Source organism: Panthera onca, chromosome E3, assembly GCF_046562875.1.
Source record: "Panthera onca isolate mPanOnc1 chromosome E3, mPanOnc1 haplotype 2, whole genome shotgun sequence".
Classification (NCBI taxonomy): Eukaryota; Metazoa; Chordata; class Mammalia; order Carnivora; family Felidae; genus Panthera; species Panthera onca.
In genome coordinates this window covers 20,008,376-20,033,145 of record NC_138354.1, presented here as the reverse complement: position 1 = coordinate 20,033,145, position 24,770 = coordinate 20,008,376, and the positions used below count along the sequence as shown (strand labels likewise).

The following is a 24,770-nucleotide window of genomic DNA, read 5'->3' as shown; positions in this document are numbered from 1 at the left end:
GTGCATGTGTCCCTTTGAAACAGCACACCTGTATCCCTTGGATAAATGCCTAGTAGTGCCATTGCTGGGTCATAGGGTAGTTCTGTTTTCAATTTTTTGAGGAACCTCCATACTGTTTTCCAGAGTGGCTGCACCAGTTTGCGTTCCCACCAGCAATGCAAAAGAGATCCTCTTTCTCTGTATCCTCGCCAACCTCTGTTGTTGCCTGAGTTGTTCATGTTAGCCATTCTGACAGGTGTGAGGTGGTATCTCATTGTGGTTTTGATTTGTATTTCCCGGATGATGAGTGATGTTGAGCATCTTTTCATGCGTCGGTTGGCCATCTGGATGTCTTCTTTGGAGAAGTGTCTATTCATGTCTTTTGCCCATTTCGTCACCGGGTTATTTGTTTTTTGGGTGTTGAGTTTGAGAAGTTCCTTATAGATTTTGGATACTAACCCTTTATCTGATATGTCATTTGCAAATATCTTCTCCCATTCTGTTGGTTGCCTTTTAGTTTTGCTGATTGTTTCCTTGGCTGTGCAGAAGCTTTTTACTTTGATGAGGTCCCAGTAGTTCATTTTTGCTTTTGTTTCCCTTGCCTCCGGAGGCGTGTTGAGTAAGAAGTTGCTGCGGGCAAGATCAAAGAGGTTTTTGCCTGCTTTCTCCTCGAGGATTTTGATGGCTTCCTGTCTTGCATTGAGGTCTTTCATCCATTTTGAGTTTATTTTTGTGTCTGGTGTAAGAAAGTGGTCCAGGTTCATTCTTCCACATGTTGCTGTCCAATTTTCCCAGCACCATTTGCTGAAGAGACTGTCTTTATTCCATTGGATGTTCTTTCCTGCTTTGTCAAAGATTAGTTGGCCATATGTTTGTGGGTCCATTTCTGGGTTTTCTATCCTGTTCTATTGATCAGAGTGTCTGTGTTTGTGCCATAAAAATTGGGTTTTTAAAAAATGTTTATTTATTTTTGTTAGAATGCAGAGAGGATGGGGGGATAGAGGATCTGAAGCAGGCTCCACGCCGACAACAGCGAGCCTGATGATGGGCTCAAACCCACAAACCCCAAGATCATGACCTGAGCTGAAGTCAGATGCTCAACCAACTGAGACACCCAGGTGCCCCCCAAATTGTTTTTTTTATAGTTGTTTTGTTTGGATTAAGACCAAACGTGGCAGTAGCTTTGAAGTCAAAGGTGCAACTGAGGTACAGCCGAGTCTGAGCGACCTGGTGGCTGTGCCCCATGGCAGGGTCTGGGCAGCCTCGAGCCTGGGGAGCACCATGCATCTTAGTAGGGTGGCTGGTGGGAAGGGGACCGACCCAGGTGTGTGACCTCGGGCTTGGTCTAGGCCACTGTCAGTCACCAGAGGGTGCTGAAATCTGGGAGCCGAGTCCACACTCAGGAGGTTAGGGGCATGGTAACCTTGAGAGCCCCAGAAATCCTGGGTCTGAAACAGGCCCCCAGCCTGCAGGGGAAGGAGAGGCAAGCAGAGAATTCAGCCTTCGGAGAGGGGGCCCAACAAGGTGTTCAGGATCCAAGCAGCAGGTTGGGGATTCAGGACCAGACGACCTCCCAGCAGGGAGGAGTGCACAGATGTAGAACCAGGACGGAAGCCGAGACCCCTGCCCTGTGCTGTGCGGACTATAGCGGGAACAAGCGGTAGCTGGGCTAGACGGATGTCTGAGTAGGGGAGGGCTGCCCGCATGCAGGTGCCCGTCTCAGTAAATCCTGGGCCCCCTAGGGGTTGGGGCTCCCCCTCCCACCTCCTGCCTGCCTTGACCAGCATTGACTGAGTAGCTGAGCCTACTGATTAAAGTTCTCAGTCCCAGAGATAGAGTATCAGTCAGGATTCTCTTGGTAGCAAATATCAGAAAACCTAATTAAAACTGACGTAAGCACAGGGTGACTCAGTTGGTTGAGCATCTGACTCTTGATTTTGGCTCAGGTCATGATCTCATGGTTTGTGCGTTCGATCCCTGCATCAGGGTCCATGCTGACAGTGCTAGAGCCTGCTTGGGATTCTCTCTCTCTGCCCCTCCCCTGCTCACACGCTCCTGCACTCTCTTTCTCTCTCAAAATAAATAAATAAACTTAAAAAAAAACTGACATAAGCACAAAAGAGAGTTCATCAGCTCATGTAACAAGAGAGTATAGGGAATCTGGCTTCAGGCATGGCAGGTTCCAGGAGTTCACATGATGTGGTCCAGAATCTACCTCCCTCTACCATGCATCTCTGCTTTCCTCTATATTGGCTTCATCCTCAGTCTCCAAGGGGTGGCACTTAATGGTGTCAGACTCCTTATTACATCAGCCCTTGCAGAGATTGTCCTCCTGAAAGGCCCAGATCTAGGACACGCCGGCCAGGCAACCTGTGGCGGGGTTCACGTTATCCCTCTGAAGAGAGGTTGGGGGAGGGACGGATGCCTAGTGGAAAATTGAGGTACTCTCTCCACGAGAAGGGAACACGTAGGAAATGATATCCAAACGAGGTCTTTTTACTTTTTCTCTAAGAACACAGAAGTCACGTGCCGTCGGACAAATTCATCGGCTCCCAGATCTAAACCTTCCCCAAAGCTTAACTTCTGAACCGAGCTTCCTTTCATCCTGGCCCCCAGACGCTTGTCTTTGGCATTTCTGCCCAGCAATCCACGGACCCTCCCAACTCCGCATCCCCGAGCCCAGGCTGGTCTGTCCCAGCCGGTCTGGTCCCCTGCTCCCTTTTGCAGCCTCCCACCCCTGAGTCCTCCTCTTGTCCCTCTGCCCCTCACTGGGCATCCCTAAGTCCTGCTATTTCTGTGGCCAAAACCTGTCTTCTTCAGGACCCAGCTGCTCCTTCGGCTCGCAGACCCCCGAGCGAGACGCCTCCCATCTCCCTCTCTACTTGCTTAGCCTCTCAGCCCTTAGCCTCATCAGCAGGGGCTTATCGATCCCCCACACTCCGCTGTTGTGCTGGGGCCAGGAATCAGATGCGCTGTCTACGCCTGCCAGCTCACACCCAGCGGCATCAGAAACGAACCACAGTTCAATGAGGCCAGTGCGGTGACGTGGGATGAGTCGGGGCATGAGCCGGGGACCTCGCAGCTGCAGGAAGCCTCCAGGGAGAGTGGCACAGCCCCCTGCCGTGACCCCTCCCTGGTCCATCCTGGGAAGAAGGCCACCACGGAGGCTGTGTCCCTGGCCAACCACAGGCCGCTCGCAGACAGCTTTCAGCCGGCTCCCAACGGCCTTTGCAAAATTCTTTGCGTTGCCAACTTTGAAAAATTGGGCGGTTTTACATGAAAATGGGGATTTTCGACTTTTATTGAGAAAGGAAGCAGTGGCGACCCCAGGCCACATCCGCACCTGGGAGCTGTGGCAGAGCTCCATCACGGCGCCACCGTCCTCCCCGTCCCTGCTAGTCTCCCCGGCACAGTGACACGGGCATCGCACCATGTCGCCCCTCCCACGTGCGATGCTCGCCCGGACCCTGCACGCATGTGTGTGCGTGTGTGTTGCGGACCTCCCCCGCTCCCAGCCCCCCAGACTGGCCCCTCTGGCTCTTCCGTCCTTGTCCAACTCTTCTCTCCCTCTGGTCTCCATAACACTGTCCTCTTCGCTACGCCTTTGCTCCTGCTGTTCCCACAACCTGGAGTGCCTAGCCCATCTTATTTAAAAAAAAAATTTTTTTTTTAACGTTTATCCATTTTTGAGAGAGATCGAGTGCAAGTCAGGGAGGGGCAGAGAAAGAGGGAGACACAGAATCCAAAAGAGGCTCCAGGTTCTGAGTTGTCAGCACAGAACCCGACACGGGGCTCGAACTCACGAACCGCGAGATCATCGCCTGAGCTGAAGTCGGACGCTTAACCCACGAGGCCACCGAGGCGCCCCAGCCTGTCTTATCACAGACCCCACCTTTCGGGGACGTCAGGGTCCTTGTGTCTTCACACACAAGCCTCCTGCGTGCCTCTAGCCTGCCCCAGGCCTCTTCTGGCATCTCCGGCCGCACCCTTCCAGGCACCAAGTCACATGCTTCCCCAGGTGTTCCTCAGTTTGCTGAGGCTCCGATATCCCCAGCTTGTGCCCCCTGGTCAAATCCGCCCTGCAGGTGTACCCCTGCAGGGAGTTGTACAGCTTGTGGACCACTTGATGAATTTGAAAATTGGCTCTGGATGAACTGGCCACATTGCCCGTGTGCCTCGGCCCAGAGGTAGGGGAGTCCTGACCCGAGACAGGGAGAGTGATGCTAAGCCCCACGCTAGAGTGGATGGGACTCTTCCTGTACCTGCTGCCAGCCTCTGCCTGGAACAAGGGGAGCAGGGAGTCTCCCGGCCATGTTAGCCCTGAGTAGCAGCCTTGGCAGGTACATACGTCTGGGGCGGTAGAACGGGTATAAGGCCAGGATGGTAGCTTACATTTCGTGAGTACGTGCTGTGTGCCAGGCAGTAGGCAAAGGGACTTGGCATATATCGGCCCAGTTCTTCCGTCCAGCCATCCTATAAGATGGGTATGGCGTGATGGGCTCCATTCTACAGATGGAGAAACTGAGGCACTGAAAAGCAGAGCATCTTGCCCGTGGTCACATGACTACCACGCGGTCTGGTGCCCATCACATGGTCCTGCCTTTCAGTGGAGACTGTGGTCACCGGAGAGCTGTGCCCCATCAAGGCAGCGGCCACTGCCTTTCAGCCCTGGCCGCATGATGCCAGATGGCCTCAATGTTCAAGAGAGGCCGGAAATGCACATTGTTACGTGAAAGCTCCCGATTTGTAGATCTTATTGACGCGTTTTGAAAATTTTAACAGCCCCGGGAGCCAGCCCGGCACAGATTTAGCCATAGAGCTGCTTGTGACCCGATCTGTCAGGGCCCGTCCACGTCTGTTGTCCTGAGTGTGTGATGTTGGGAGGGTCAGAGTGCTTGGCCCAGAGCCCGGCAGGTACTAGGTGCTTGTTAAATGTCACGGTGCCTCACCGTCTTCTTCAAGTTTCTCCATCACAAAAACGGTTTTCATTGTCCTTCTTTTCAGGGGACGTGTAAAAGGCCACTGAGATCTCTTCCCCATAAAACATTCAAGTTCAGGTGCTCCGGGAAGGAGCACGTTCAGTTCCCAGAGCTAGGCCCCAAGATACCTAGGGATTGGGCCTCTTCCCTGTCCTTGAAGATCTCACATCCAGGTGAGGACAGGCACGCACATGTGGACACTCAGCAGCTGAACGTCCCCGCACGTTCAGCTGCCCACATCCAGCTTGTAAGCCCAGCTCCGAGAGCCCAGAGGAGGGGAGGAGGGGCAGACAGGGAGGGCCGAGGGGTTCCTGGACGAGTCAGCCCCTGAGCCAGGTCCCGAAGCCTGCACGGTGGGTCCCGGGCGGCAGTGGCTCAACCCCAAAGCCCCCCTCACCCCCGCCCCTGATAAGCCTACTGTCAGGGTAAACCCCTCCCGGTCCACCCAAAGCCCCTAGCTCGTGACAGAGCCTATGGAGTGGGGCCTTCAGGATGGCCCCCCCAGTCTGCCCATGAATGAGGCCCAGTCATCGTGCCTCTGGCCCAACTTCAGTTGGGTGCCCAGGGAAGGGTCTGCTCTCACGGACCCTCCAGGGCATTCAGCATGTAGGCCTAGCCTGGGCTGGCTCCAAATGTCATTCTGCCGGCGGTGCCTCAGGCAGATGTTTGTCTCTGGGGAAAGCACTTCATGAATGCAAATACCCACGGAGCTGCACCGCCATTAATCTTTGCTGAGCAGTCTGTGCGCTCATTGGAAGGGGTATGTCACTCGACACCGGGGCCACGCGGGGAATTGGCCTTGCAGAGTCAGTCAAATGACTTAGATTGGAATAATATTAATACCGATGTGTTAAAAATGCATGACTGTCTCAACATGGCTGGTTCTCGGCGCCTGTAAAGAAGGAAGATACAGAAGGACGACAAAGTCGGGATGTGGACGAGGAAGGATGTTCCCACAAATCACATGCCAACCATAGGGTTTCACAAAGCGTCCTTTTGAAAACCCATTACAGAAGGGGTTTGAGGCAGCATCGACAGGGGCATAAAGGTAACGCTAGTTAAGCAAGGAAGAAAACATGAGCGCCAAGGAAACAAGCGTATACACACACACACACACGCGCGCGCGCGCACACGTGACTCTTAGAGATTAAGGCGGTAGGCAAAATTTCACCCTGGACTTCTTGGAGGCCAGGCCAAAGCGGGAAACAGTCAGGACTAAAGGGCTGCTTATTGGAAAGGGAGGAAGCAGCCTGGTTCTTTAGAAGCGGGAGAATCTTCTCCGCATATCCACGTCCAAAGACATACCACATACAGAGCTTTACTGCGGGGACCCCGAGCAATAGGGACGAGCAGAATCTTCCACACTGCACTTGTGCATCTCACATGGTGTCTAACCCAGCCCCTGAGCTGCGGTGACGGGGACATCAGTATGTACATAGATACGGAGGAAAAATCTGGAAGGGCACGTGTGCACACACCCCCCACCCAGTGCCCACAGTGATTGCCCCTGGGGGGTGAGGAGGGAGCCAGGGTGGGGACGGGAGAGACTGGGTCCACGGGGACTCACTAAAAGCTAGACGTGGAATCAGAGCTCCTGCCAGGGCAGGGGATTCTGCCCGTGGCCAGACCTTCTCTGGATCTAGCTTGACCCCAAGGGAGATGCCAGGCAGAGTGGCTAACCGCTCGTGCGCACGAGCTGCGTGACCTCAGGGAAGGCTGAGCCTCACTGTCTTCATCTGCAAGATGGGTCCTAATGCCCACCGTGCGGATTTGCTCCAAGGGCTGCGTGAGATGATGCAGCCTTTTATTTTCTTCACCCTTGGAATCCCCGGAGAAGTGACCACTGCTTGGTTCCCCGCCAGGGAGCCCACTCTGGTGACAGATACTGCTTCTTTGGCCGCAGAGTGATGGAAACGTCTCAGATTTAAGCACCATCAGGCAAGGCCTGAGCCTCCCAGCTCCCCACGCCCCCCATCACGCCCTGAGGTCCTACGTCAGTGCATCTGTCTCCCACCTCCCTGGCCCCTGCGGGCATTTGACGGTGCACCTGCTTCCTTCCTTCTGTCCCCGCTCTGCCAGACGCCTCGGAGAGAGCTGGGGCAGCGGACGGCTAGAGGTCAGGCGGTGCTCCGGGCCGTTTGCGGAATGTACACGAACACCCTCGGAGAGCCGGCCATCTCATTATAAGAGCCGCGGTGCCCACCTCCTGGCCCTGCCGGACCGAAAGCCCTCTCCCCACCACCCCCTCCCCTCTTGCAATGAGAGTTTCTGTCTCACCAGATGTTTCCGTGGTGGTAATTGTGCAGAACTAGTCATTGAAGCTGCCCGTGCTGTCCTCCTCGAATAGCTCTTTCCTGATTAATTCCCAGCACGCGCTTGCTCTGTGCCTCCGCTAAACAGAGAACACATCCATATAAACATGTAAAAGAGTGGTTTGAGAATCGACTTTTCTGACAGTCGGCAAATAGTAGCCTGCCATCCTGCAATTGGATGATTGAAGCCGGGTTCCTGTGGTATAACATGGGCTTGAGGGCCCCTCGTTCTAAATTGCTGCGGAACCTCTGCAGCAGTAGCTTGGTGAACTAGAAATTTAGTTAGAGCTTACTCGCCCCGCTTCCGGAAGGCAAAGGATGGAGAATGAGCGTAGATGGACACCCCTGGGGTCTCAGATCCCGTACCTCAAAGGCAGATCAGAAGCCAAAGCGAGGTGGAAAATGATCCAGCGGTGAAACAACAGGCCGCCGTTTTTCTCCGATCAGATTTGTTCTCAGAACGTCGTCCGAGAACAGTGCCATCCTGGAGAAAAGTACCTACGTTTGGGCACTTTTAGTTCCAAAGTCAGTGTTGAGTGCCAGCCGGGCGCCAGGTACCTGCTGGGCCCTGGGATGGGATCGGCGGGGCCTCCGCTGTCTTGGGGCTGGAGTCTGAGCGAGGGAGACCGTAGCTAAGCTAAAGAGCTGATGAACATGACCATTTCAGAGACAGGAAGGAAATCAAACAGGGCGATGGGAGAGACGGGGCCGGATGGGGTGAGGGCTCGAGAGAGGGGCAGGAAGATCTCTCTGGGGACAAGGAAGAGCCCACCTTGCAGGTATCTTGGACGAGACTGCTCCAGCCCAGCCCACAGGTCCCAAGGTGGCCGTGAGCCCTGCGGGATGACGGGGCAGCCATCAGACCTGTGTGTTGGGAGTGGAGGGAAGAGGAAGAATGTGATAGGAGCCGGGGCAGAGGTCCGCAGGGGCCAGATCACATAGGCCTCGTCGGCCCCTGAAGGGCACTGGAGTTTATTCTCCGTGTAGTGGAAAACTGCTAGGGGGTTTTAAGCAGGGGGTTGCCATGACCTGTTAAGTTACTTCAAAACAAAACAAAACAAAACAAAACAAAAAACCCCTGGCTGCTGTGTAGACAATCAAGTGTGTTTGTGTTGCGGGGGGGGGGGGGGGGGGGGCACGGGCACAGCAGGGAGGAAGCAAAGGCCAGGTAGGAGGCTGTGGTCATTGTCTCAGGGAGGATGGCGACAACATGGGCTGGGGGGCAGCAGTACATTCAGAGACGAGAAGGCCGAGATTCAGGAGGGGTTTTGGAGGGAGCCCCTGGGGGCTTGTGACATAAGAGAACGAGAGGAATCAGGACTCCGAGGTTTAGGCATCCCCTGACCGTTTTTAAGACGGGCGAAGACCAGGTTTGGGAAGAAGGAATCGAGAATTCTTTGGGGGGCAGGGGCGCCTGGCTGGCTCTGTTGGTTGAGCATCCGACTCCTGATTTCAGCTGAGGTCGTGATCCCAGGGTTGTGGGATCGAGCCCTGCGTCGAGCTCCATGCTGAGCGTGGAACCCTCGTGAGATTCTCTGTCTCTCTCCCTCTGCTCCTCCCCCCACCCCCTACTTGTGCACTGTCTCTCCAAAAGAAAAGAAAGGACTCTGTTTGGGGCATGTTAAGGTTGGGACACCTGTTGGATATCCCAGAAGAGAGGTCATGCGGTCACTTGGCTTGCTGGAGAGTTTGGGGTTGGAGAGTAAAATAATCAGGAGTCAAAAAATAAAAATAATGTAAATAATCGGGAGTCATCAACGTGATGATGGTATTTAGGGCCCATGGGCTTGGATGAGACCACCTAGTGAAAGGGTGCAGAGGAATCCGGAGGCCTAGGATTGAGCCCTGGGGCAGCCGAAGAGGAGGATCAACAAGGAACCTGGGGCTGCAGCGGTGAGAGCTGGAAGCAGGGGAGAGACCAGGGGAGCGCAGGGCCCAGGAGCCTGGTAAGGAAATCTACCGAAGGGGAGTAAGCCGTCGCCCCAACTGAGGACCGCACATCTCCCAGGGGATCCGGCAGCCTGCTGGACCCTTCAATTTACTGTCCGAACTGGGACACTTCAGAGGGTGGAAAGTGGACTTTATGAGTGATGGCACCAGGACAACAGGAGGAAATCCCAATTGTCCCAGACTAACAAGGAGGCTTCACCCCTCCCCAGCGATTGGTGCCCTTGCCAAGCAGGGGACCACGTAGAGGTGGAGGCAAAGGCCAAGAGGGAAGGCGGGGAGGAGCAGCCGTGACAGTGACCCTCAGAACTGAACAAATTGTGGGGCATCCCTGCAGCGGACCACTCCTCAGCAATTAAAAGGAATAAAACTACTAATTCACACAACACAGGGAACCTCAGTTATGCTGTGTCAGAGAAGTCAACCCAAATAGGGCAGGACTCCTTTTATACGAAAATTCTAGAAAAATGCAAAGTAATCTGCAGTGACAGAAAGCTGACAGGTGGCTGCCTGGGGGTGAGGGGAAGCGGGGAAGGTAGGATTCCAAAGGGGTACAAGGAAATTTGGGGGTGATGGATGTGTTCCTTAGCTTGACTGCGGAGCTGATACGCAGCGTATACAGGTGTTAAAGCTTACCAAGCTGTATGCTTTAAACACGCATGGTTTACTGTATGAAGTATGTATTCTCTCATAAAGCTGTTTTTAAATTTTCTTCTTAAAATTTATTTTGAGAGAGAGAGAGAGAGAGAGCAGAGGAGGGGCAGAGAGGAGAATCCCACGCAGGCTTCGCGCTGTCAGCACAGGGCTTGGTGCTGGGCTCGAACTCATGAACCGCGAGATCGTGACCTGAGCTGAAACAGAGTCAGACGCTTCATGGACTCAGCCAGCGAGGCACCCCGTAAAGCTGTCTGTAAAGAAAGAGTTTTGCTGTAAAGAGGAATGGACAGTCGGGGCGGTAGCAGGAGGAGGTGTGATTATGTTTTAAGCATGAGCAAAGGAACATTAAATACCTGCATGAGGCAGGGCATGAGTGTCGTGGGGAGGAGACGGGAAGGCTAAGCCAGGGATCCTTCTGTGAAGGTTACTGTACGTATGTCATGCCGAGGAGTTCGGAATTCATCCCATCGGCCTGAGCTTCTCCACCTTCCAAGGAATCGTCCGGAGAACGTGTTACCAGCACAGCACCACACCACATCCCCTTGCCCCCCCGCCTTCCGATAGCAGCTGAGGTGGGACGGTCCCCGGGCATGCTGACAAGGCACCGCCTCCAGTGCTCCCAGATCTCTCGGCCTTTCTGCTCAGGGCCTGATCCCAAAGTCCCAGTGGCCTCAGTTTGTGTGGTGGGGAGTCAGTGCCCCCAGGGGCAGCCTTCAACAGCGGGGAAGGGGGTCAGTGGACAAACACCCCAGCCTCCCGCCTTGGGAGGGATACTTCTGAGTTGTGTTCTGTGGGTTCCTCTGAGGGCCCCAGTGGAGTGGAACACCGTGTGCACAACAGCCGGGACCGGCTCAGAAAAACACTGGGGGGTTTTCTCCTGCCCTATCTTACTCTCCCAACTCCCTCTTGGGAACAGCTTTCACATAAGCAACCTGTACTCAACCCTTGTCTCAGGCTCTGCTTTCAGGGCACCTGAAATGATATCTGTGGAACCAGGGGCTCTGCGTTTCCTGTGCACATCAGGCTTTCCTGACACAGAGGTCCCAGGAACCATATATTAAAGAAAAGGCAGTGAAAAACAAGAACGATTTTGGAAAGGGGAGTGACTGGGCCAGACCTGCTCTTGTAGAGAACGAACTCTGGCAATGTGAAGTTGAGGTTGAAGGCAGCAAGAGACAGGAAGCAGGGAGACCAATTAGCAGGCTATTACCAATGTCCCAGCAGGGAGCAGTGGTGAGAAGGCAGCAATTGGGGCCGTCTCTTTGTGAAAGTCCTTTGATTTATAAAGTATGTAACAGTTCACACAGAAATGACACCAGCCTTATTTAACATCCCCGGTGCTATGGTTTTTTTAAAGCTTGCGTTTCCAGCATTCCACATTTTTCTTTTTGATCTTCCGCTTCCAAAATGTGATACGTCAGCCTGGTGCCACACAGCTTCATTTTGTTAAATTTTGTGTTTTCAGGATCTTGACATTGGTGCCAAGCACATGAAGCTTTATGTCAATAAAAAGCTCATCTTTGATGGCACGTTAGACAAAGGAGGTGGAGAGGGCCCAGCTGACCTGAGCGTCCTGGTTGGCCAGAAAAACAAGAAGGAGGAAAGAATGGAGAGGACCGTGGGTGCCCCCTCGGGAGAAGGCGGAGATGCCTGCCAGACGGCTGGCACAGATGGGGCCCGCTCACAGCCAGCCGGAGCAGCGGTAGATGTGAAGGTTTCTTCCCAAGGAAAGTTATTTGGCGAAAAGATGAATCCTCCCAATTGCACGAAAGACAATTTGTCCAAGTTAAACGAAGACACGAGCTTATTAGCAGCCCCAGCCCCGATGCCGGCCTCCATGGGTGGCGTGCCCCGTCCTCCTCCCCTCCGCCCGGCTGTGGAATGCCCTGCCCTGGACCCAGGGCCCTCTCTGATCCAACAGCTGGAAAACCTCACGGGCAGAAAAGTCTCCGAGCCACCAGCAAAAACTCCCTCCTGGTTGCAACCTTCTGCCGCGGGGAAGGGCAGGAAGCAGGGAGGCAGGAAGCCAAAACCCCTGTGGCTGAGTCCCGAGAAGCCACTGGACCGGGAAGGCGGGCTTCTGTCTGATGACGTCATTGGCGCCAGGGGTGAGGGTCCTAGAGAGGCTGAGATCGGGGATAAAGGCCCCAGGCGTGAGCAAGGGCGAGCAAGCAGCTGGAATGTCATCGCTGGGGAGAGAGCCCAGAAGGTGACCCCCAACGTCTGTGACGACTTTGACATCTTTAACCAGCCCTCCAACAGAGAGCGCCCTGCTAGTGGGAGGAGGGGCCCGAGGAAGGACGCCCTCAGCAGCGGTCACAGTGATGGCCAGCCAACCAGCAGAGGTAAGCTCGAGAAGCGGTCTGACCCGGGTGCCATTGTCCCCAGGATACCATTTTGCTCCATGGACCCCAGATAAGGGCCTCCTCATCTGCAAAGCAAGGGGGTTTGGAGGGACAGAGAGAGAGAGAGAGAGAGAGAGATTGAGACACAGAATCGGAAGCAGGCTCCAGGCTCCGAGCTGTCCGCACAGAGCCCGACCCGGGGCTCGAACTCACGGACCGCGAGATCATGACCTGAGCGGAAGTCGGACGCTCAACCGACTGAGCCACCCAGGCGCCCCTCCCTTCTCCTTTTGTGAAGAGAAATCAGAGATGTACAATATTATTTTTCAACATTGGCAACTGATTGATATTATTTTTAAACCACTAGGTGGGTCAAAAAAAAAAAAAAAATCTCCTGGGAGGACTCACCTGTTTTGTCAACTTCGCAGTAGATTATACGTGAGCAGTCTGAAAGGAGGGTGCCGAAGACTGGGTTTCCGACTATTTGCACTCAGATCTGGCTACTGGGAAGGCGGGCAGCATAGCGGCTACGAGTCGAACCGTTTGAGTCCAGCCACTGTGACTTGGAGCTCTGGTACCTCGGGGCTGGGACTTACAGAGCCTGGCGTGTGCACTTTCTGAGCCTCAGTGTCCTCATCTGTAAAATGGCACCAGTAACACCCATCCCCGTGGGAGGATAAAATGAGGTCATACGTGTGCAGCGTCGGGCCCAAAAAAGCACCCGGAAGGTGTGAGCTGTTGCTCTTCATCACCGTCACCCCGGGATTCTGCCTCCTGGTGTATCTGTGTGCAAAGCCAGGGAATCTATTCCCTAGCGAATCAGGTCGACGTGTCTGTTGTTACTGTCCAGAAGACAGACCCCGGGGGCCCCCGGGGGCCCCCGGGTGGCTCCGTCAGTTCAGCTTTGGACTCTTGCTTTCAGCTCAGGTCACCATCTCATGGTTCGTGGGATTGAGTCTCTAGGATTCTCTCTCTTCCTCTCTCTCTGCCCCTCCTCCACTCGCTCTCTCAAATACACTTAAACAACAACAACAACAACAACAACACCCCAAAGGTCTGCATTCAGCCCACGTCTACACTCAGACATGCAGAGAATCGGTGGCCTCTTTCAGACCCCCGATGTCACCTGGGGCACCCAGGCAGGTCCCTCGGACTCAAGGTGCCTTTCCATGTGGGCGAAGGGCTCCCTTCTTCCAGAGCTCCTCCCCCCACCCCCCACCCCCACCTGGAGTTAACCCTGAGACTGGGTGTCAGGGAGGAGAGCAGAGCAGATGTGGGGGTGCTCTTTGAGGGTAGGGGCCGTGTCTCATCTGTGTCAGGGGCCCCGGGGGCCTGACACATGGTGGGTTCTCTGCAGTGGGGGAGGGGAACTGCCGTGGCTGGATGCCTGACGTGTGTGTGTGTGTGTGTGTGTGTGTGTGTGTGTGTGTGTGTGTTAAGCTGGGCCCTCGTCCAGGCACGTTACTCAAATGATCCTCATTTTCTCCTCACGCCAGCCCCATTTTACAGATAAAGAAAGTGTGAGGTTTAGGAAACTCTCCTCAGGTCACGCAGCCAGGGAGGGTTAGAGCGGGATTTGAACCCAGGCCAGCCTGCTCCAGCATCCGTGCCTCAAACTACCACCCCTTTGGTGCCCCACCTCCGCAGCGCCCCCGGCCGGGGAGAGCCGGGCACTGCGGAGCCTTCCTGGTAAGACAGACCCCGCACAACCTCTGGGAGCTCCGAGGTGATGGGTGTTATTCTGACTTGTCCACGTTCAGAAGAATCTTCTCTCATTTTAATTTCTTTCCAGGCATTTCACTGCTTGGCTCAATGACACATTAAGAACCGGGCCCTTGAGATTTAATGCTTGTTAAGCCAGTCATGCTAAAAAGGAAAGTTGCTTAGAAATTTTAAATTACCCATTACGTAGAGCCAAATCCCACAGCCGTGCCCTTCAGGAAAGGCGCAAGGCAGAGCCCTCCAACGACGCTTGTAGAATGGATGACCACCCGAGTTCTTCCCTGGGACTGGAGTCATGGTGTCACCGAAAGACAGAGCTTGGAAATCCTTTTGTCTGACAGGGCCTCTCATTATAGTGGCATCCACATCTTGGAAGGGTCCGCATCAGGGGTCCATTGGCTATGGGGGAACCAAATCACTTCTCCCCGGTGGGAGCACTGACCCTCCGGAAAGCCGGCGTGCACCCAGGAGACGTGGCCGCGACTCCCCGGGGCTGCCGGGCCCTGCCTCTGCCACGTTCCCTCACTCTTCCTCATGAGGTCAGCTGCCCCTGCTCTTTCCTGGGGGTGGGGAACGGCCTCACCGCCGGGGAGCAACGGTTGCCCGTTGTGGCTCCCAAAGTCTCACGGGAGCCGCTGATTGGTCGACTTGGGTCAGGTGACCGCTCTTGGCCCAATCGGCTGTGGCTGGAGGCTGTTCACCTTGAACGCGTATGGCTCTGTCGTGTCTACGTTCGTTTTCATTTCCCGTTTTAGTAACAATCAGCCCATACCCCACGGTGGTGCCCTTGATTTTCCCAAGCTCGGGTTTAGAACTCCGCGCTCCATGTTTACGTCCCTCCGCCAAGAGGTAGTTTTAAACCTTAAATCCGCCATCTCATACGGGTACCCACCCACCCCCCCCCCCCCCGCCCCCCAAGTTTGTGTCGACTGCACGTGAAAGCAGCAGCAGCTTTGTGGTGTCCGTTCAGGGCTGTGGGCGGGGAGGTTGACAACGACAAAGCGCGGATCACGGCAGCTCCCCAACTCCCGGGGAGCAGGGACCGCGTGTTCTCCAGACAGAGGGAAACGTGTCCAGGTGAAGGCCTGCACGTCTCTGCGTTCGAAACCCAGAGCGTACATCTCGAGGAGAGTAAGTCGGGAACGCAGACGCAGAGTGAGGGCAGAGTCCTGCCTTTCTTGGCCACCCAGGCCGAGAACCACAGGCCGAGTCCCTGACACATGACGTCCGTTCTCTCTTCTCCGCGCGCTTGCAGACCAACCCCCAGGCCATTCATTTCAGTCAGTGGAAATCAAATCACAATAAACTGATGTCATGACGATCCGTATGGGAAGTTCCTTCTGCCAGATGTTAAGCCTCGCGCCTGGAGGAAAAGAAGGAAGAAACTCCTAGGGTCTTTTTTGATGGCAGATGAGGAGGGGAGAGGACAGGTGCAGGAGAGCTGACAGGTGGAAGCCGGGGGCGGGGGGGGGGGGGGGGGGGTCCCTCGGCTCCGGGCCTGAACCCAGGGGTTGCATGACGATGACACCAGCCAGCCGTCCCTGTGCTGGCACACATGAACTGAGCACTTACGTGCGCCAAGGTCTATGGGACACACCCGGGGAACGGGGCAATGGAGGAGGCGGGGACAAGATGGGCAGGCACGTGGGGATCCGGGAGAAGAGCATTCCTGGGAGAAGACGCTGCAAAGATACGCAGGAAGAGACTTGGGGTGTCCATGGAACAGAAAGGCCGGCACGGTGGAGCTGATCGTCAGGGAGGAAGGTATGAGGCGTGGCGGCATGGCGAGGAGTCAGATGCTTCCCAGCACGGTAGAGACAGTGGCAGTTGGAGGGTTTGGTGACAAATTCCCTTTGAGGCACACGGTGTTTGGAGTGACAGAATGGACACGTCTCGGCCTTCCGAGGGGTCTTTGGAACTGGACGGTGGTGGCCGGGGGAGACAAGCCAGAAATTGATGCAGAAAATCGAGCGGTGCCTGCCTTGCAGCCAGGAGCTGGCTGGGCGAGGCCAGAGAGGAGGACCGGAGGGGGCCGAGGCCTGGGGCAGGGCAAGGGCGTGGGGAGGCTGACAGCAGCAGCAGCAGCAGCAGAAACAGCAGCGGAGAGCCCGGAAGTGTCAACGCTCCTGAGCGGGCGAGGAGGGACCGCCAAGTGCGTGGGATGTGGGGCATGAGGACTGAGGAGAGATCGAGTGCACGGAGTCATCGTGTACATGCAGAAAGTCAGCGCAGGGGAGGGTCGTGGGAATTATAGGACTCCTATGGAGGCAAGGGACAGAAAGCCACCAGGGGTTTGGCTTCAGGCTTGGCTGGATCCAGGGGCTCAGATGATGTCATTGGGGCTCTCCATCTCCTGGCTCACGTCCCCGGTGTTGGCTTCGTTGTCAGGCAACCCCCCCTCCCCCACAGCGCAGCAAGCTGGCCAGCGGCACTGCACGCTCACCTCCGATATCCTGCAGCAGACAGAACCACTTTAAATTTTTTTTTTAATGTTTATTTTATTTTTGACAGACAGAGCATGGGCGGGGGAGGGGCAGAGAGAGAGGGAGACACGGAATCCGAAGCCGGCTCCAGGCTCCGAGCTGTCAGCACAGAGCCCGACGCAGGGCTCGAACCCACGGACCACGAGACCATGACCTGAGCCGAAGTCGGACGCTCAACCGACTGAGCCACCCAGGTGCCCCAGAGGAGAGCCACTTCAAAGTGAGCCCCCCTCTCTCCATAGTTCCCTTCCCAGCCTAGAAAGGCACCGTTGGGATTTGCCTCATCTGGATGGTCTGAAGGCGGGGTGATCCCCAAAGGAAAATCAGGAGAAGGGCAAGCGGGGTTTGGGTGAGCCCAACAGCAACTCCACAAAGAGGCCCCAGCTTGCAGGGCTTGAGGGAGAAAGAACACAGTGGCCGCAGCAAAGGGAAGGAGAAAATAGGGGGGGAGGGGCGGTTGGAGGAAGTCATGAGATCGGGTCTGGCTTCCTTTTTCTTTCAGGTGGGAGAGATTTATGCGCATCTGCAGGCGGAGAGAGGGCAAGGTGCCAGTGGGGAAGAGATGGTTGAGGGTTCTGGAGAGAGGGGATAATCGATGGAGCCGGGCCCCCTAGGAGACAGGCAGAAAATGGAGTGCAGGGCACCGTCCGATAGGAAAGGAGAAAAAACAGAACGTCAGTGTCATCAGCTGCTGTTTTCCCAGAATGACACCCTTACACGGCAGTTAGCCGCGGCGTGGCCGCGAGGGCAGGGCCGCCGCTTGGTGCGCACGCTGGGCCCTTTCTGTTCCGCGAGGAGGAGAGTGCAGCCTTCGGAGCGCGCCTCCGAGGGCCCGACTGTGTTCTCCGTGTGCTGGGGACGCGGGCTTCCGATCTGGAAGCCAACCTAGCCACGCACAGAAGGAAATTCCTTGCTTGTAACATACCTGTGTTGTTGGCGGTTTCTATAGCACCTTCTCCCGGTTATAAAAATAACACATCCAGGGAGCTCGGAAGATCAGGTGACAAAGAAGCTAAAAGCCCTTCCTACTCCCGTCCCAGAAAGGATCGTGGCAACACGTTGGCGCGCACCGCCCGTGCTAGACTCTGCCGCATCTGACAGTCGCGGGTCTGGCTTTTTCCCACTCAGCGTTCTTTCACGAGTGTTCCACCTGCCGCTAGGCAGTCTTTGAAGACGCTGTCCAAGTCACGTGACGTGACAGGCTCAGAGCAGACCCCCTGGCTGCTGACTCAGGCGCGACTGGCGGTGGCGTGACCCCCGCCCGTCCTGTGAGTGTCTGACACGCCGGATGATTTCCAGCAAAGGTTGTCACACAACAGAGTGTCTTCCCTCGATTTGCATGGCAGTTGCCTTAGGAAATTCAAAGCGTCTTATCGGGAGGCCTGGGTGGCTCAGTTGGTGAAGCATCCGACTCTTGGTTTCGGCTCAGGTCATGATCTTGTGGTTTGTGAGTTCGAGCCCCGCGTTGGGCTCTGTGCTGACGGGGAAGAGCCTGCGTGGGCTTCTCTCTCTCTCCTTGTCTCTCTGCCTCTCCCCTGCTTGTGCACGTGCTCTCTCTCTCTCTCTGTCTCTCAAAATAAATAAACTTAAGAAAAAAAAAATTCAAAGTATATTGAAAAATACTTTGCTTTTTGTAAAACAGCCAGATTCTAGACTTGAGTAACCATCGCCAATTTTTTACCAACCTGAATGTGGCATGTGACAGGAGGCCCCGACTGTCACAGGGCAGGATACTAACGTCCCGGTCCCACCCATCAAAGACCAGCAGGGCCTCTAGGCATTGAGACCCCAAGAGCCACCCCACTGATCTCTAGAATGCCCCCCCCGCCGAGGGCGACCCCACCTGGCCGAGAGCCCCTGGGTGAGACAGTCTGTAAAGGTCCCTGCTTGCACACAGGGCACTAATGGGGCTTCACCCTCCTGTGTTCTTCCAGAAGACGCCCGGTCCACCGAGACGCCGCTACGACCCCGGTGGTGCAGTGAGCAGGAACACACGCTGCATGAGTCCTGGGACTCCCTCAGTGCCTTTGACCGCTCCCACCGGGGACGCATCTCCAACATGGAGCCGCAGGGGGACATCCTGGACGAGTTCCTGCAGCAGCAGAAGGCCAGCCGGCACGGCGAGCAGCCGCCCCCGTGGAAGGAGGAGAAGCTGGGGCCAAGGAGAGGCCGGGAAGACAGTCCCATAGAGACGGACGACGCGAGTGACTTTGAAATCCCCGTCTTGCCTTACGGACAGCGCCTGGTCATCGACATCAAGTCGACGTGGGGGGACAGGCACTATGTCGGCCTTAACGGAATAGAAATATTCAGTTCCAAGGGGGAGCCGGTGCAGATCGCGAACATTCAAGCCGACCCCCCCGACATCAATATTTTACCGGCCTACGGGAGAGACCCCCGCGTGGTCACCAACCTCATCGACGGGGTGAACAGGACCCAGGACGACATGCACGTCTGGCTGGCCCCTTTCACACTGGGCAAGCCCCACACCATCTCCGTAGACTTCGTGCACCCTTGCCAGGTCGCCCTGATCCGGATCTGGAACTACAATAAATCTCGGATACACTCCTTCCGTGGCGTGAAGGACATCACCATGCTGTTAGACTCGCAGTGCATCTTCAAAGGAGAAATCGCCAAGGCCTCGGGGACCCTGACAGGAGGTACAGTATGTCTGTAAGAATGTTCTGGAAGCCTCTACCTGCCACCCGCTGAGGCTCTGAGGAAACACTAAAGACCCTGGCTCTCCAGTGACAGATGGGTCTCTCCTCTTCCTAGGCCTGGCCCACTCCTCCCCTTTTGCAGCACGGGGGTGTGCGGGGGTGCACGGGTGAGCTGACCTCATTTAAACGCCTCCCCTGGGCGCTGTCCCCACTCAGCTTCCCTAGAGCCTCAGTCAGAGAAGGGGGAGTTCATCTGCAAGCGTCTTATTGAGGGGGTGCTCCCAGGAGAGCCTGTGGTCCAAGGAGAGAGACAGGATAGGAATGAAGGGAAGCCAGGCAAGGATACGATTTGGGAGAAGCCCAGCCTCAGCCCGATCCCAGCGAGAGCTCTGGAGCTTAAACTGCAAAGTCCGTCCTGCATGAAAGCAAAGCAGAAGAGCTTTGGAACCCTGCAGGCTCCCCGGTTTGGGGGTGTCACTCCCACGCCGTTCCAGGCAAGCCTCCAGCCCCCCAAAAAAGGATCGGCAGGGATCTGGGTGGGGGTCCCAACAGCATCCTGCCAGGATGCCTCGCCCACACCTAAAAACATTACCTACTTCAGGACCGATCACCATGACCCTCCTTAGATTAGATCCCTTCATTGATCTAGGCCATGGGAATCCCATTTGCAGTGGGTGAATAATAAATAATGAGGTTTGCTTACACAAATCGGGGACGGTGGGTGGTTTGGGATTTTCTAGCACAAAGGTTGATGGGTTTGGGTTCCCGGTCTACAAACTATTTGGATTTGGGGTGAGTTGACTCTTCTGTCTTCCTTGTGACCCATCCAGCCCCAGAGCACTTTGGAGACACCATCTTATTCACGACCGACGATGACATTCTGGAGGCCATATTCTGTTCTGATGAGACATTTGACGTGGACGTGGAGGGTCCCTGCAGCCTGCAGAGTGGGGAGACGCTGAGGAGGCCGAGCACCGCCGACAGCGAGGGGGAGGAGAGGCCCTACACCCAGGCCGGCTCATGGGCTGAGGACCGGGTAGGACTGGCGGGGGAGGGGGGGGGGGAGGGGGGTGCGGGTAGGGGCAGGGGGCACCCCCAGAGGGATTTCTTCTCCCAACTCCGGGTATAACAGGAAGAATGAAGATAGATAGCCTTTAAGCTGCTGGTGCTACTGTTTTGACATTTCCCATTTTTCTACTTCATTTTTTGGCCCTGTATGTCATATTTCATTTTCTAATTATTTTTTATTTTTTTATTTTTTTTTAAACCAGAGTGAAGAAAGTATTCAAATTTTAATCAAAGCTAGGAGAAAGCGGTCCTGCGTCGTCTCTGTAATTTAGAGGTTGGCAGTCTCAGGGGAATTTTTGCTTCGGGTTGTGTTTTGATCACTCACTGTTGTTTTTGACGGAAAGGACTAGAAACGCTCTTAATGGGCAGACTTAGAATTAAAATAATGATAATCCCAGCGATTGTTTCCCACACACGTAGAGTGATCTTGTGGAGCACTGTGTATACTATGCTTAACCAGGTAGAGACCATTAAAACCCCCATGTAAGAAACCAAGGCTCAGACAGGTTAAGTGAGTTGCCCAAGGGCACACAGCAGGAGAGTAACCAGGCTTGAACTTGAATGTATGACTCCAAAGTCTGTTGGTTTTTTTTTTTTTTTAATGTTTATTTATGTTTGAGAGAGACAGTGACAGAGACATAGAGAGAACACAGGGGAGGGGCAGAGAGAGAGGGAGACACAGAACCCGAAGCAGGCTCCAGGCTCTGAGCTGTCAGCACAGAGCCAGACGCAGGGCTCGACCTCACAGACCGCAAGATCCTGACCTGAGCCGACACTTAACTGACTGAGCCACCCAGACGTAACTCCAGAGTATGTGTTTTAAACTCATAAACCAATTTTTTCAGAAATGAAAGACGACCTTCAGGGAAAGGGTCAGTCCAAGTGAAGGACCAGCGATCCAAAGAACCAGCATCCCCAGGGATGTTCTTGAGGCCCTAAGGGGGAAAAGGAGATGGTTACAGAGGGTGGGGGAGAGGAGAGGGGTCCGCTGGAATCCAGAGGACAGAAGGCGGGGCCTGGCAAGGTCAGGAGGAGACAGGAGTTGCCAGTTCATCTTGATAATTGTCCTGATTTTTTTTTTTTCAAGAGAAGCCAGAAACCTGGGTTTTTATATAAACTGCCCCAATTAAAACCTATTGGCAACTAAGTGGAAATGCTTTCAAACCTTCTATGAGCCGTCCCAGGAGGCTCAGGGAGGGTGGAGAACAGGGCAGCGACCTTCCCTGGTGACCCGAAGCTACTCGGTGTCATAGATGCTCCTGGCGGGCCACCCTCCCCACTCTCCTCCCCACAGCCAGGCGGGAAAGGGCCTGAAGAGGCTCTGTCTAGGGGCTGGGCCGAAGGATCCAGTGGGTTGTTCCTGGGCTCCATGCTGAGCCTGCTTGGGATTCTCTCTCTGCCCCTCCCCCGGCTCATACACGCGCATGCTCACTCTCTCAAAATAAATAAATAACCATTTTTAAAATGAGACGCCCAGGCCCCGAGGCTGAGAACCACTCTCTGTGGTTGAAATTTTTCACTCTCCTTCTCTTCATCCCTCCCTCCTGATCCTCCTCTCCCTCTCCTCCCTCCAGCACCCTAGGTAAACATTTATTGGGTCCTTCCCTATTCCAGAAAATCTGATCACTTTAGCTGGTGGCGTCAGACTCCTCCCCAACCAGAAAGAGCTGCTCGTGAGGACTCAGACACATGATGGCTGCCCATGTTACCAGTCACAGAGCTTCCACAATGGTAGAACATGCAAGAAAAGACACAGATCCCTGTGGACAGCAGTATCTGGGAAAATGGCTAGCCAGCTGTGCGGGTATCACAAAATCACCTTCTTCCTCTCTGCTTCTCCCCCAACCCGTGTGTAGGTCCCGGAGCTGGAGCCACCACTCAGTCCGCCTGTCCCTGAAGTAACCACCCCAGAGCCAGGCATCTACCATGGGATCTGTGAGTATCCTCTCTTGGGACGATGTCCGGTGGAAGGAGGACTGTCAGGGGCCCGGGGCAATCATGGCCACTTGGGGCAGGGATTCCCTAGACGGTTGGGCAGGTTGTACACTGCACAGAGAGGCCAAGCCGTGTATGGAGCCACATCATTTCACAGAAGGGGGTACCTGTCTGCAGTTGGCCTTTTCCGGAAGCACACTTTTGCATCTTGCATGCAGACACCTTATGTGTTAGTTGTGGCCCTGACCCAGGAGGCTGCAGCAGGAGCCCAGAAAGCATAGGACAAGCAGACGTAAGAGCGAGAAGAGACCCAAGGCATCTGTCGTCCGGTGGTTTGGGCTGTCCCTTCAAACTCATGCACAAAGGAAATCTGCATCCTCCCTGCTCCAGGTGGGGCGGGAGTGGCAGGAATCCTGGCCCAGGGTCCCAGGTCTTCTGAGAAGTCTGGATTTTTATGTGAAGTCTCCAGATTTTTTAAGCGTTGGTGGACTAATTTTGTGCTATTTGTAAATACCGCATGAGCCAAATGGAACGCCATATATACAACATATATACAACAGTATATCCAGCCAGCGGGGTGCCAGTTTGTGGCCTCTGAGCAAACCCCATCGGGGCTTCACTGTGTCTGTTCCCTCTTCTTTTCCCACTCACCCTTCCGGCCAGTTCCTCCCTTACTCTGTGTGCGGCCCACCAGCACCTCTGCTGCGTCCTGGGGAATCTTCAGGCCCAAGGTCCTGGCTGAGCAATCTCCCTCCTGGTCCCATTCCCTGTCCCCCATGAAGGAGGCCCTGGCGGTCAGTCCGTTGCAGCCACACCAGCTAGACTCCCTCTTGAGGGAGGGCAGCGAGCAGGACAGGCAGAGGGAGGGGCCGGGCCTCATGCCGTCACCTCGGGGCCTCTGCCAGCTGCACGGGGAGCTGTGGAGCCGCGAAGTCCCCTTGGACTTGTCCTGCATTGAGTGAGGGGACCGGGCCTCATACACCCGTATCTACGGGTGTCAGGACACGTGGGGAGCGGCAAGGCCCAGGGCAGCGCGTGTGGGAGGACTCAGCTGTGAGCCGTCAGCTCTGCCCTCCGCTGCAGGAATGAGCCCTGCGGTCCTGGGCTGGGACCCGGCTGTGCCCCCACCGCATCCTCCGCGCCCCCTTCTCAGGGCATTGCTGCCACACCCAGCTCCCCCCCGGAAGCCTGCCCACGTGCCGAGCGAGAGCCAGCTCTCCCCCCCTCACTGCACAAAGACGAATTCCTCTTAGAAGGGGAAGATGCCTCCCTTTGAATCCCCGCACATCCTTACATTCCAGAACACTCTCTCAACTGACAGCAGAGAATTTTTTAGAACCAACCTAGTGCAGGCGAGAGCCTGGTCTGGGGCTTGGTTTTGTCCCCCGTTCGGGCACCATGCTGAGGCTTTCCTGTGTCATCTCACTGAACCCTCAGTTCTCATTCCGTCCGCACAGCCGGATTCAAGGGTGCGAATGACCTCATCTAGCCTAGGTGTCTCCCTCCCGCTCTCTGCCCTGTCTCACTCTCTCTTGTCTTTCTCCCGTTCAGACCCTGGCCACCCAAGAGCTTCTGGAAGCTCTGGCTTTACGTTCCCGTTCTGCCCGGCAGACCCAGATAAATGAGAGTTTCTGTTCCCATTGAGTCCAACAGCGGGTCCAGAATCATGTCTCCTGGGCCTGGCTTGGGTCACGTGCCCATCCATAAACCAATGACCGGGGCTCACCACAGCGGGGGGGGGAGTCGGGGTGTGGGATGGAAAACTCCGTGCAGCCTGGGTCAGAGGCGCATCCCTGAAGCCAGAGGTGAGCGGTCAGCCCCCCAGTGTTCTAGGAGAGGTCAGAATGCCAAAGCCAGAAAAGGAAGGAAGGAAGGCTGGCCAGAAGCAGCCACTGTCCCCTTCATCTGATGATTTCCCCGAAGATGCTGTCTGTAAATGTCCTTCCTGCCCAACCAGCTTCTGACCTTTCTTGGAAATGTTATTTCAGTGCCTCTGAGAGTTCTGCCCCAGAGTAGAGCTCCGAGCCCTTCTTGCTGTAGGGAAAGTGTGATTTTCCTGCTTCTCTACTTGGTCGGGAGAAGAGCGTCCTGACCAAGCATCCTCTGCCCTTTCGGAGCCCTGCAATTTCTGAGTCTCTCTTCCCCGAACATTTTTGTTTTCCCTGCTGTCTCTAAAATCCTAAACCCACTTCGCCAGCCTGCGCAAGTGGAGAGAGCTTTGATAACGTGACCCGGGGGGGTGCGCTGGGGTTGGTAAATATGGCCAATCCTATTAATGTTTTGAAAGGGGATATATGACTTGCCAATTTGCAGATGACACTAATTTGGGGCGTTTTGCAAGTATCAGCAGTGATGAATAGGAAAGTAGCTGAGAGAGTTGAAATGTGGGAGAGAAATAGCAAAATTAATTCCCATTTATATAAATACTAATTGATACACCAGAGGAAAATGAATGTGGAGCGTGAATATTAGCTCAAACAGGAGCGCGGGCGCCTTTGGAGCAACCCCAAATTAGATGTCCGAGTAGTACCTCGTGCCAGGCAAGCCAAGGGGCGTCCGGGGAGAGGCTGGGGAGCCCTGCCTTGTTTCCCTGGGGGCAGGTGGCATTTCTGTCTCACGGGGATCCCCTCATCCAAATCCACTGCGTCCTCTGCCTCCGTGCACACTGCCTCTTGGGAGCACA

The 24,770-nt window shown here is 55.2% G+C and overlaps 1 protein-coding gene across 3 annotated transcripts in view; it reads left to right on the top strand.

Moving 5' to 3' along the window:
- KATNIP (katanin interacting protein) overlaps positions 1–24,770 on the top strand; it is a 192,178-nt gene that overhangs the window by 147,133 nt on the left and 20,275 nt on the right. For all 3 annotated transcript variants that reach the window (XM_078440439.2, XM_078440440.2, XM_078440441.2), the window contains 4 exons: positions 11,340–12,219; positions 18,359–19,084; positions 19,915–20,120; positions 22,009–22,087. In XM_078440439.2, the coding sequence (XP_078296565.2) occupies positions 11,340–12,219; positions 18,359–19,084; positions 19,915–20,120; positions 22,009–22,087 (1,891 nt within the window). The remainder of the gene's footprint in view (positions 1–11,339; positions 12,220–18,358; positions 19,085–19,914; positions 20,121–22,008; positions 22,088–24,770) is intronic.